Source organism: Mytilus trossulus, chromosome 5 (genome assembly GCF_036588685.1).
Source record: "Mytilus trossulus isolate FHL-02 chromosome 5, PNRI_Mtr1.1.1.hap1, whole genome shotgun sequence".
Classification (NCBI taxonomy): domain Eukaryota; kingdom Metazoa; phylum Mollusca; class Bivalvia; order Mytilida; family Mytilidae; genus Mytilus; species Mytilus trossulus.
In genome coordinates this window covers 80,708,741-80,722,132 of record NC_086377.1, presented here as the reverse complement: position 1 = coordinate 80,722,132, position 13,392 = coordinate 80,708,741, and the positions used below count along the sequence as shown (strand labels likewise).

The window sequence follows — 13,392 nt, the reverse complement described above, 5'->3', positions numbered from 1 at the left end:
AATGGTATCGCTTCATTAAACACTACTACTGAGTTAAAGATAAGTAAGGGTTTGGGAAATATGTTAGGATTTAATAATAAACGTAAATTCGAACCTAATGAATTACATTATGGAAACAAATTTGTGGATTTTGCTATCCATAAATCATTATATATCCATTTGGAACAAGTTAGCACTTCTCATAATTATCTTGATGGTAAGCCAAGTACATTATTAGCTGTTATTCCAGTTGAAAATAAAGAGTTTGGTGAAGTTATAACAGCGAGATTTGAGCATCCGGAATATAAGTGTTTAGTAAATGATGTTATAACAGAATTGAAATTAGAAATAAGAGATGAAAATAATAACAAGATAATTAATCATTTACCAATTAATTGTGTTTTAGAAGTTATATAATTTATTTAATAAAATGAGCATACTTGGTGTCAAAAAAAAAAACGTAGATACATCGGAAATAAAAAAGGAAATATTAAATATGAAGAGTGAGCTTCAAACAATGGATACTAAGGATAAACATTTACAACGGGGTGTCTCTGCCCTAAACATCAGAGTTTTAAATGTTGAAAATATAGTTAGTAATATTAAAAATAAACCAGACAAAAAATTAATAAGTATAAATGCTGGAATTGATGGTTCAATACATGCAAGACAAAAGTTTAATTTTGGTGATGGTGGTGGTGGTTATTATGTAATGAACTTTCCAGGACAAATATTGGGTATTAGTTTAGTAAGTTTAAGAACAAACTCAGATAATATAGATGTTATGATAACTGTTAATAATTATAAGACATATAGTTACGGAATAAGTTTAAGTAATGGTGACACACACAGTTATCATAACTTTAATATACCTTTTGAAGTTAAGGCTGGAGATATTATAGGGTTTGTTAGTGAGAGTGATAATTCTACATGTATCAATACTCTAGTATCAGTGATAATTGAATTATTTTTATAACAAATTTAATCCTTAAAAATGTCGGCATACGGAAACAAATTAAATCCTTACAGAAAAATAAGAGAACCCCGTGGTGTGAAAGGTATTCGTCAAAGTGTATCAATAACAAATAATCCTTCAACTATTGATCAAAATCAACAGCTATTAGTGAGATTCCCCAATCTAAGCAATAATGATGTTATTGTTCCTGGAACAACCAGATTGGCATTTGAAATAGAACTCACATCTACAGACGACAATGCAACTATATATCAAAACATAGGAAGAACAATAGTTAAAAAAACAACAATTCGTATAAGTGGAAATGAAATTATGTCAATTGATGATAGTGATATTTATCATTGTTATGTTGATTTATGGAAATCTACATCTGAACGTTTAAATATGGCATACCAAGGAATTGGTGAAACAAACATGTTAAAACACAGAGTTGGTGCGGATGATAAAGCATCAAACATAGGGGATGAAGCAATTGCAACTGCATATGGTGCAAGATTTTGTATCCCACTTGATTTTGAACTATTAGAAACTCATATGCCTTTTTATCAAGCAGGTCTTGGTGATAGACTTGAATATGAACTTACATTTAATAATTATAGCAATGTTATTAAATCAACAGATACATCTGCAAGTTATACAATCAAAAACATTTGTTTAGAATTTGATATGGTTACTGATGCAGAATTAGCAAGACAGATAAGACAACAAGTTAATGGTAAGATGGTTATTTTGTACGATAGAATACTAAGACATAGAAAAATAACCAAAAACAAATCTGATACATTGTGGAATATAAATTTAAATGTTCCAGCTAGAAGTATGAAAGGAATTCTAATGTTGTTCGAAGATCCTGAAAGAACAAGTACCGAAACTTATTATAATCCTAACATAACAAAAGTAGAAATGACAATAGAAGGTGTTCCAAATCAACTTTACAGTCAAGGAATGAAAGCATATCAACAATGGGATGAAATAAATAAATTCTTTGCTTTAAATTCAAAAAGAAATAAAACAACAGAAGAAGTTTTAAAGGATTTAAATTTATCCTATACAACATTAGAAAAATATCTTACAACTAATTATGCATTATGGTTAGATTTACGTTCAACAGATGACAACTCATTACACGGTTCAGGTAGAAGAATTGAAAATGCTTCTGAAGGTATTACTATCCAAATAACTAAAACAGCAGGAGCAAATAAATTAATAAATGTTTATCTGTTTGTTATACAAGATGCACAAATTAATTTTGAAGATGGAAGATTTAAAGAAGTTAATTACTAGCGGTTCCCCTTAAAAAATGGAAACAAACGAGCGGAGCGAGATACACTCCGATTCCCTTTATGAATTACCAAAATATCCCCATTGTGCTATTATATGTGGACAAACAGGATGTGGAAAAACAGAGTTTGTTCTTGATTTATTAGAAGGAGAATATAGTGGAGTTTTCAAATATATAGTCATACTTTGTCCAACCATCCAATGGAACAAAGCATACAAAAATCGTGAATGGATTGGTGATGTTAGAAAACCAAAAACAAAAAATCTAATAATTGTTAATCCTATTGTTGAAGTGAGAGAAGCGAACGGTTCCCTTTATGAAGAAGAGAAGCTACAAGAACTACTAAGAATGTTCTTTAAAAAATATGCTGGTCATTCAACATTATATATCATTGATGACTGCAGTGCAACAAAAGAACTAACAAAGAAAAAAGATATGCTGTCCGAGCTTGCATTTTCAGGAAGACATGCGGAACAATCAGTGTGGGTCATTTCACAGAGATACAACTCTGTTTTAAAAGATTTAAGAGAACAAACAAAATGGTTATGCATGTTTTACACAAAAGATAGAGATAGTTTTGATAATTGTCTAAGAGAAAATGATGTTATTCCTACTTTGGAAGAAAGACAAAGAATAAAGGAAGAACTTAAAAAAAAGAAACATCGTAAATTAATATTAAAGACAGATCAACCTACTGATTATTGGTTACTTAATTGATTTTTTTAGCAATTCTCAAGTAATGCTTAAGTAATGCTTAAGTAATGCTTAAGTAATGCTTAAGTAATTCTTAAGTAATTTAACCAAAATAAGTAATAAAAAAAAGCAATGCTGTTGGAAATACTAACAATTGCAACAAACACTGCAGTCTTATCATTGGTTGGATATGTTGTATTTAATTTTTTTAAAGTTAAAAATAAATTATATCCGTTTTTTGAAACGTATAAAATGAATGCTGAAGAATTATTAAGCGAGCAAATTGTGGAAAACATAAATATTGATGATGAAGCGAGCGAAGTGAACGGTTCCCTTCAAGAAAAAAAACGCGAAAGATTATCATCCGTTGTTGCTGGTGGGAGTAGTAAACAATATCTGGGTAAAGAATTACAACTGTCAGATATTGATAAAATGACAACAGAGCAAATAAACAAACTATACTGTAAATATGAAGCAAGATTGGGAGCTAGTATGACCAAAACATTAGGAAACTCTTTTATAAATTTATATGTCATGGGTGTATCAAAGTTTTTCAAAGTTGTTAATCCACCAATTTTAATACAAGACTTAAAGGAAGATCCTTTTATCAATAATGCTTTAACTAATACATGTTGTGAACTGTACTATAGATATGGAATGTATCTTGCTCCTTTTACTGCAATATTAACAACAGCAAGACATATTGAACCACTCGCTTCGCTCGATTTCCGAAAAAAAGATGAAAATAATGACATAAAAAATGATGAATGAAAATCCTGAACAAAAAGAAAACAAAGAAGAAAAAAAAGAAGTATTTAAAAAACCCAAACCAAAAGACCCAAAAAGAGTAGCTGCTGGTAAGAAAGGTGCAGAAGTAAGAATAAGAAATGCAGAATTGAGAAAAAAAGAAGTGGAAAAATTAAAAAAAGAAAATTCAAAAATCAAACAAATAACAAAAGATTCTGATACAGAAACAGATTATGAATCAAACGAACATATCCCTTCTGTCGAGAAACACTCCAGTTCCCTAGTTGATTACAAATTTGTACTTTTTCCTATAAGTATTGTTGGATTGGGATTGTTTTTTTACAACCAAAGTAAGAAACCAGAAAGAATGATTAAAGAAATAACAAAACCAGAAAAACAAAAGAAAGAAATTGATCCTTTTGAATTTAATTAAATTTAGTACATTAAAATGACAACTCAAAAAGACGGAAAACAAATAGCAAATATGTTATATCATGCTGGAGTGGAAACATTGTTAACAGTTGGATATGCAGAAATAGGTAAAAAGGTATTAAGGAGGCCAGCACCAAAAGTGGATTTTAACATGAATGATGTTGTAATGTTATCCATTGATATATTACTTGCGATAGCAACAAAAGATATGTTGATTAAGCAAGGTATTATACCTGCTGATATTATGAAGTAATTTTTGTTTTTATAAAATGGCAAGTGCTTTAACAATGATGCTTGGTGGGGCAATAACAAATGCTTTTGCATTTTCAGGGAGTAATTATTTATTTTCACATATGGGTAGTAATGCAAATGAAGAGAAAATAAGACATGATAAAGCTATAGAAAAATTAGAAAAAGCACAATCAGAATGGAATAAAAAAAGAATACAAAGATTAGATTTTATAACTGAACAATTACAAAAGGAACATCATGCGGTTCAGACTTTTGATAATGTTGACCAAGCAATGAAACTATACTATCGTGTCACGAATAAAAAATTAACTTCATTATCACCTAAACCTACATTAAGTGATTTTTATACTCCATCAGAAGACCAGAAAAATAGAGAGATTGCATTTGTTGTTGGTGGTATGACATTAACTGGTTTTATTGTTTGGAAATTAAAATAAAAAATAAATACAATTTACGTTTGTATGAAAAATTGGAAAAATAAGAAAAAATTGATAAAAATTAGAGTCCCTAATTTCTGTACTTTTCCTGGTAAAAACAGCAAAATTGCAGAAAAAAGTATGTACTATTCCTGTACTTTTTCTGTTTTTAGGGGTATAGAGAAATAATAAAATAAAATAAAAAATTAAATTTCAGGACATGGTTTTTCAAAAACATATTCATAAACTTTATCTGGTCTAATAAAAGCATCCCAACCAGGAGGAAACTTAGATAACTTTTTACCATCAAACTTTTCCATTACTTCCATTTGTTTTGGAGTCAAAGGACATTCTCCATCATCTCTTAAACAACATATCTGATAATCTGATAACATTATTCTTCCTAATATAACTTTAGCGTCAGGATCATCTTTCTCAGTATAAGCTTCAATCATTTTTTAGTCTTTTATTTTTTAAAATAAAAATTTAAATTATATATTTTTTAATATCCATAAGGAAAACTTCTAATTAAATTTTCATTTTTACAATATACCATTCTTTTATCAAACATATAATCATAAGCTTTAACTTGTTTAACTGTTTTAAGTTGATGATCTTTTCCTATTTTTATATTATTATATTTAACAGTTTCATATTTTTCATTTTCATCAGTAACTATTTTTATTTTTTTATCTAATGTAATCTTTTTTTCTACTTCAGCATTTAATCTAAAACCTTTACAACAGCTAACTAGTTTTTCTGTATCTAGTTTCATAGAATAATCTTTTGGACCAGCAGATATAAATTGTTTTATATGATTAGCGTTATGTTTTGAAACAATTTCATCTGTTAAATCTCCTAATTTATTTCCCATCATACTTTCTATTTTTTTACAAGCTTCAGAACCATCATCATTATAAATACAAGAATCTGTATCCATGTATAAAACTCTTTCTTGAAGAATATCCAATAGTTCGTATAATTTTAATCTAGCATGTGCTGTTGTAAACAAAGCTATATAAACATTTACACTTGGATTAGGTTTAGAGTATTCTTCTTTATTTTTATATTCTGTTAAAACAATATCTTCATCTAATATCATAGTACTTATATCTTTATATTTTTCATTAAATACTATTTTAGTTATATGTTCTAAAGTAAAACAATATTCTTTTTGTGTAAAATTATCTCTCATACCAAAATGTCCCCATAAATTATTTAAACATATTTTAGCTATAAATCTTAATCCTGAATTGTACTTAACTTTGTCAATATCTAGATCATAAGCAGTATTATCTATAATGTATTGTATTTTTGTTTTACATTCTTTATCGTTTTTACAATCATTTTTACAATATTTAGGATCACATTTACATCCTGAAGCTTCTTGTTTATATTTCATAAACGTATCTACATAAAGTTTAAATATATCTGTAGATGTTTTTTCAAAATGTTCTAGTTCATATATTTTTTGTAATTCATAACCTTTTTCTATTGCTTTATCTATTTCTATTGTAGACCATGTACCTACTATAACTCTTTCCTCATCAGAATGTATACATTTTTCATTTTTAATATTTTTACATTCTTTACATCTTTTTATTTCATGTATTTTATCATGTTTATTTAAAGTAGGATCATCTATGTGTTTACATTTAAAAGATATTTTATTCATACATGTTCTACATAATCCAAAAAGTAATTTATGTGTATTATCACTAGTTAATTGTTTATAAGGTAAAACAGGGTGATACAATCCTTTAGGTGGTAATATTTTACATTTCATTATTCCGAAATAATTATTTTTTATATAATCATCTACAGATATTTCTGTAGATGTAATAGGATGTCCTATAGGATATTTACAATATTTATTTACTGATGGATACAGAGAACAAAAATCTACATATCTACCTTTTAAATCAGAAAGATTATTGTATAATTGAATAGTTTCTGTTCTTCCTCCATAAAATGCATCTCTTTTATCAATAGGTTTTAAATGTGGATCAACTTCAGGATATTTTTGTTGATCAAACTCACATTCCCATATTGTATGAATTTTTACATTTGGTTTTAGATAATCTTCAATAGTTTTAAGTCTTTCTTTAGTTTGGTCATATAACTCTTTCATAGTTTTTTTATTTCTATCTTTTTTACATATTTCTTCAGGACTATAACATTTTGTGCATCCATGCCAATAACATCCAAAAAATTCATAAACATTACGCATTTTATTTTCTCTATCATAATAATAACCATCGACTTTATAACATTTATTATTAATGAATAATTTCTTTTCACCTCCCCTTTTAGCATGTTGAATCATTATATTATATTCTAAAGAAATATACTCTAACCATTGTATTGATTTTTGTGAATGTACTTCTTTAATTGTCATCTTTTTGTGAATTCCAATTGTTTCATTTGTCAACATTAATGTTTTAAATATTTTTGTACAACATTGAGCAATTGTAATATATTGAAATGGATCGATACAATTATTGGTTATATTTAAAAATAATTTTCTATATAAGGTACAACCTTTGGCAAGAATTAAAACATCCAATAGACAATAATAAAATATTTCTTTATAGAATTTAAATTCTTTTTCTTTAACTTTATTATACCATTCATCAAATAATTCTTTATTTTTAATTGTCATAGTATTATAACCAAAATATTCTTTATCAGGATAAATACCCCCATATTTTTGATTCTCTGTTGTATTAAAATAATGTGGAAAATAACCTTTGTTACCCACAAATCCAAATGTTTTTGGGAAAGCAGCTAATCCACATAATGTAAAATTTATAGAATCTATGAATTTTAAATTTATTCCTTTAATAAATATAGCTGTTAATTTTAGTCCAGAAGAAATTATGTTATGTTCAATTTTATTTTTTACAATGTATCCTAAAATCGGTTGCATATCATAACCTTTTCCATAATGTGAAATAAAAGTGTAGTCTTTAAATTTATCTCTTATGAAATATTTACAAAAGTTGTCTATTACAGAATTTGTTTCATATTTAATTTTTTCTACATCACTAAAACAATCATCTATGTCTAATTCTAACAAGTTTAAATTATCAATATTGAAATCACATTTAAATACTTTTGCATAGTTATTTTTAAAACAATAAATATTTTCTAAATCGTAAGCTATACAAAAATTCATTATATGTATTCCTGTTTCTTGATTTGCTTCAAAATCAAAATATATATATTTATTATTTTTTACTTGTTTTGGTACTGATGGTTTCATATAACATAAGTGTTCTTCATTACTTTCCGTGTATTTTTCATAACATATTAAACATATTTTTTCACCACATTTGTGATTTTTACCTGTATATGTTTTGTTACATTTATCACAAATATGTTGTTTTCTGATAGTTGTTACTGTATTATCTTTGCATGTATGTTGTTCAGTATAACCAATTAAACATACTTTACAAAACCTACGTTTAGCTAAAAATCCTGTTATATTTGTTATAGTGTCAAAGTGTTCATCATGATAATATAAATATATTTGTTCATTATATTCTTCATTACCATCATATACAATATATTCTGTACTATTTGATGTAAAAACAATTATCCTAATATTAAGATAATTTTCAAAAGCTTTTAAATCTTCCAAATCATTTCCTTCTTCTTTTATTTCTACTCCTGATTGTTCATGCAAATCTTCAGCTAATCTTTTTTGTAATGGTCTACTTTCATTGATATGTTTTAATTGAGAATCTGTAAAATCTTTTAATAACTTATTTGAAGCTAAAGAAGTTACAATTGCCCTTGATAAACATATTGTATCATCATTTTTTATTTTGATAATACTTCTTTTATTTATGACATCTAATATTTTTAAAGCTTTACCTTTTCCTCTTTTATTGGGTATAATAGTAACTTCAAAAATAACTTCTTCTAAATTTAATTCTTCAGCACTATTTAATAATCTTTCCATTTGATCCATGAATAACTTTTTAACTGTATTATATGTTCTTATAGGCCAGCTTTTATGTTTAGTAATTATGATTTCATGAATAGGTACTATTTTAATTCTTCCATTAGGGTAATCTTTTATGGAATAGTCTACCATGTGGTCAAAAGCATTTGTAAATGTTTCTTGTTTTTCATCCTTTAGACTAATTTTATAATTAAATACATAAATACTTGCTTTATGTTTATATTCTTTTGTCAAAATAAGTTTATATGAATCTCCTCGCTTGGATAAAATTTTATCCTTTTTTGCCTCCATTTTTTAAGAAAACATTTTAGTTACTTCAAAATGTCTAAAACAAATCTAACAAATAAATTAGCAGATGAACTACATCATAGAGTTGTAAAATCTTTTCCTAAAAGACGTGTTTATGTTCATTCAATAGATCAAACATGGGCAGTTGATTTAATAGATATGCAACCATATTCAAAACAAAATAAACACTATAAATATTTATTAGCAGTTATAGATGTTTTTAGTAAATATGGTTGGTTGATTCCATTGAAAAATAAAACAGGAGTAGCAGTGAGTGAAGCATTTAAAACATTATTTAAAGAAAGAAAACCAATATATATTTGGTCAGATAAAGGATCCGAATTTTATAATCGACAAGTAAAAGAATTGTTAAAAGATAATAACATAAAGTTATATTCAACTGAGAATGAAGAAAAATCCAGTGTAGTGGAACGATGGATAGGAACAATGAAACAACATATGTATAAATACTTTACTGCTAATGAAACTTTAAAATATTATGATATATTAGATAAATTAGTTAAAAATTATAATAATACAGTACATTCTTCAATTAAAATGACACCTGTTCAAGCAAGTAAATTAAAAAATGAATTAACAGTGTATAAAAATTTATATCCAGAAAAAGAAGAGAAAATTAAAAAAGCTAAATTCAAAGTCGGAGATAGAGTAAGAATAACAAAAAAAAAGGGTAAATTTGAAAAGGGTTATACTACTCGTTGGACTAAAGAAATATTTGTAATTGAAAAAGTTTTAAATACAATTCCTTTTACTTATAAAATAATTGATTTAAAAGGCGAAGAAATAACAGGTTCTTTCTATGAACAAGAATTAATGATGACTAAGTTTTAGATCTTTCTAAATGAAAGGTACCACATGTGGAACAGGGTCCGCTTACCCTTCCAGAGCACCTGAGATCACCCCCGGTTTTTGGTGGGGTTCGTGTTTCTCAGTCTTTAGGTTTTTTTTCTGTGTTGTATTTTGTGTTCTGTTGTTTGTCTGTTTGTCTGTTTCTTTTTTAGCCATGGCTTTGTCGATTTACTTTTTACTTATGAGATATAACGTCCCTTTGGTTTTTTCGCTCCTCCTTTACTTACGGTTAATTTATTACCAAAACAATAATCAGTTTCAAAATTTTAATTTGAAAACAAAAGTGCAATGAATACATACAAATCAAACACTATAAACATAATATCACTGTTCAAAGTTAGAACTGTCACATCCACTAAAAGTTACCCGGTTATGCACAACCGTTTCTAAATATAGCATTGAGAAATAGTCATTCCTTATACGGAATATATACAAAGTTGTCCCAGCCACTGATCATGTATGATTACTCCTTATATGGAATAAGAAAATCAATATCACATATTCTATATTAAAAAACACAATTACAGATTGAGAAAGTTCTAAGTTTCTAAATATAGCATTTAAAAAAGTCACTCGGAAGCAGTCAGTGTAAGTGTATCGTCTTGCGATGATTGAAGAGCATTGGTGGTTGGTAGAGCCACAGGTCCTCTCCAGAATACATTGTAATCTGGAATTTGTAGCATGATTTCAATTTCTTTTAGTTTTCCCAAAATGAAATTTAGAGGTAATCCCACATAAAAAAATTGTTGGTATCCGTGAAGAACCTTTGCGAGAGCACGTAGCTTCCTCGCGTGGTCATCGGAATACCCTGTCTTCTCTTTTAACCATACAGACCAAGATTGTTGAATTCTTCCTTCTTTCCTTTCATTTTCCAGCCAGGTTTTGGCAAGATTTAAAAACTGTCCAAAATTAATATGAATTAAAAGTGTTTGAGCATCCTGCCGTTTTAGATTTCGTATCCCTTTATTTAATTTTTCCACAATGATCGTCTCACTCTCATTGCCAAAAAGCAAATAAACGTCGGTGAATATTTCTCTAGAAATTGTGCGGTTAACATCAGCAATGTTGTCTGCTAGATATTGGTGCAGTTCTTGGGGGGTCATTTTTTTCTTATTCACTTTTCCATAAAGGTCACTAAGCCGTTGTTTAGGTTTTTTAGGAAGCTTCGGCATCTTTCCGGTTGGTCCATTTGAATCAATTTCGTCAACCAACAATCCCATATTGTGATAGTAAATTCTATAATCATTAATAAATTGTTTTTGGGTATCAGTCCATTGTTGTTCTGATTCCATATCTTCAGAAAGAATTAAACTAACAGCCTGCTCTGAATAATCCAACAGGTTTTGATGTACTGCTTGTGATTCACTAATTTCCTGTTCTAATTCTAGTGCAGTAGGACTACCTAACAATTCTTCTTCTTGAGAGGAAGATATACTGTCCGACATGAAAAACCACAACACACTAAAAAGCACACACGTCTTCTCACCACTGTAAATTTGAAACGAAAGACCGCACCAGTCTGCTATATGTTTACATGTGATGACAACATTGTCTAGGCAACATGTAAACATACTCTTGACAACCATGTAAATATTTCCAATGATCGATTTAGTTTATAACACTTCACAAATGTAAAAAGCAATTGAAGTTGTAGTCGTATTGATCCGTTTTATTACTAGACTATATTGATAAAATTAATTAAAAATCAAGGTTGGGGCGCACTGGGGAAATTATTTTTTCTCTTAAATCCCACAGAATTCTTTCTTCGCCTGTTCTCCCGGTTTTTTTTATTTATTTTTTTTGGAATTTTTTAGTTGTTTTTTGGGTGTTTTTATTGTTGGTTTTTTTCCCAAAGTAAAAAAAAAATTTTTTTGGGAGTAAGAAAATTTGGTGTTTTTTGGGGTGTTTTTTTGCTTTTTTTTTATGAAAATTTAGGGCTCTTTTACTTGAAATGAGGGTAATTTTTTGGGGGTCAAATTTTTTTTTTTTTTTGGAGGGGGGTATAGGTGTGTGATATTGTGTGGTACGCACATTTCAAATATAGTTATCCTATTACTTATAATAAGAGAGAATTCAACATTACAAAAAAAAATTTTTTTCAAGTGGTCACTGAACCATGAAAATGAGGTCAAGGACATTGGACATGTGACTGACGGAAACTTCATAACATGAAGCATCTATATACAAAGTATGAAGCATCCAAGTCTTTCACCTTCTAAAATATAAAGCTTTTAAGAAGTGAGCTTACGCCGCCGCCGCCGGATCACTATCCCTATGTCGAGCTTTCTGCAACAAAAGTTGCAGGCTCGACAAAAAGTAGTCACATCTTAAGAAGATGATTATAATTAAATAGATAAATAAACTCACTCTCTAAATCTTCTGCTGTGTATCTTTTTAACCACATCCTTCCCAACTGCCCCTGCTATAGGACTATTGACCTCTGAACTTAATGGACTGGTTCCTGGAGACAGTGGACTCATGCTGATAGGTGAAGTCTGACTGACTGGAGACAGGTTGGCACTTCCTGGGGTACCAGTGTAATCAATTGAACTCTTTGTACTCATGGCTGTAATGACATAATAATGTAGAAATATATAGTCAAACTTTCCATTAATATTGAAATGTGTGCAAACAATGAGGTCAAAAGAAATTCTGGCCAATATCAACAAATTTACCTATTCAAGTGATTCATAAAAAAAAAAGAATACATTGACCCTTTCTTGTTATGGCCAACTACGTAATTTAGGCCAATATTACATACTTGTAGTAAGATTTGCTTTAGGGTTTGTCTTTTGAGGGATCAATTAGTTGAGATGAAGGTTTTTTTAAAGAAACTATATGAAGAATTAGAAAATACAGTGACTGATATAAACTTAATCCCAAATCCTGTTTTTTTTAATAAATCTTGACCAAATGTGAAATTACGAAATGTTAAAATAACATTTATGCAAATTCAATGTTGATATTATTTTAAGATCTTTACCTCTCTCTCTTTCTCCTTCAGTAACTTGTTAATATCATTGGATTTTTTAGTGGGTAAAACATGTATTTACTATTGAAACTTCATCAGTATTGATTCTAGACTCCAGATGAAATTGAAAATAACACCTGATGAAATTTTAGAGAAATATCAGTGGAGAAAACCTGAGGGATAAAATCATTTTGTGTCCATAATGACAGTTCAGACATTTCTTAAGAAAGTAGAAAAAAATGGATAACTGTTTTTGTCTATAAAACAAGGCAACATGTCTGTATGGTAACATGTCTGTATGGTAACATGTCTGTATGGTAACATGTCTGTATGGTAACATGTCTGTATGGTAACATGTCTGTATGGTAACATGTCTGTATGGCAATATGTCTGTATGGTAACATGTCTGTATGGTAACATGTCTGTACAGTATGGCAATATTTTAAAATAGTAAGTGTCAAACCTCCCAGTATTTAAGTTTATCAAAGAGTCATCAAAGTTATAAGTAAATCCAAT

At 28.4% G+C, this 13,392-nt stretch overlaps 1 protein-coding gene across 2 annotated transcripts in view; it reads right to left on the bottom strand.

Annotated features, from left to right (window-relative positions):
- Positions 1 to 13,392, bottom strand: part of LOC134719201 (selenocysteine insertion sequence-binding protein 2-like) — an 80,559-nt gene that overhangs the window by 42,321 nt on the left and 24,846 nt on the right. For both annotated transcript variants that reach the window (XM_063582210.1, XM_063582211.1), the window contains one exon: positions 12,273 to 12,471. In XM_063582210.1, the coding sequence (XP_063438280.1) occupies positions 12,273 to 12,471 (199 nt within the window). The remainder of the gene's footprint in view (positions 1 to 12,272; positions 12,472 to 13,392) is intronic.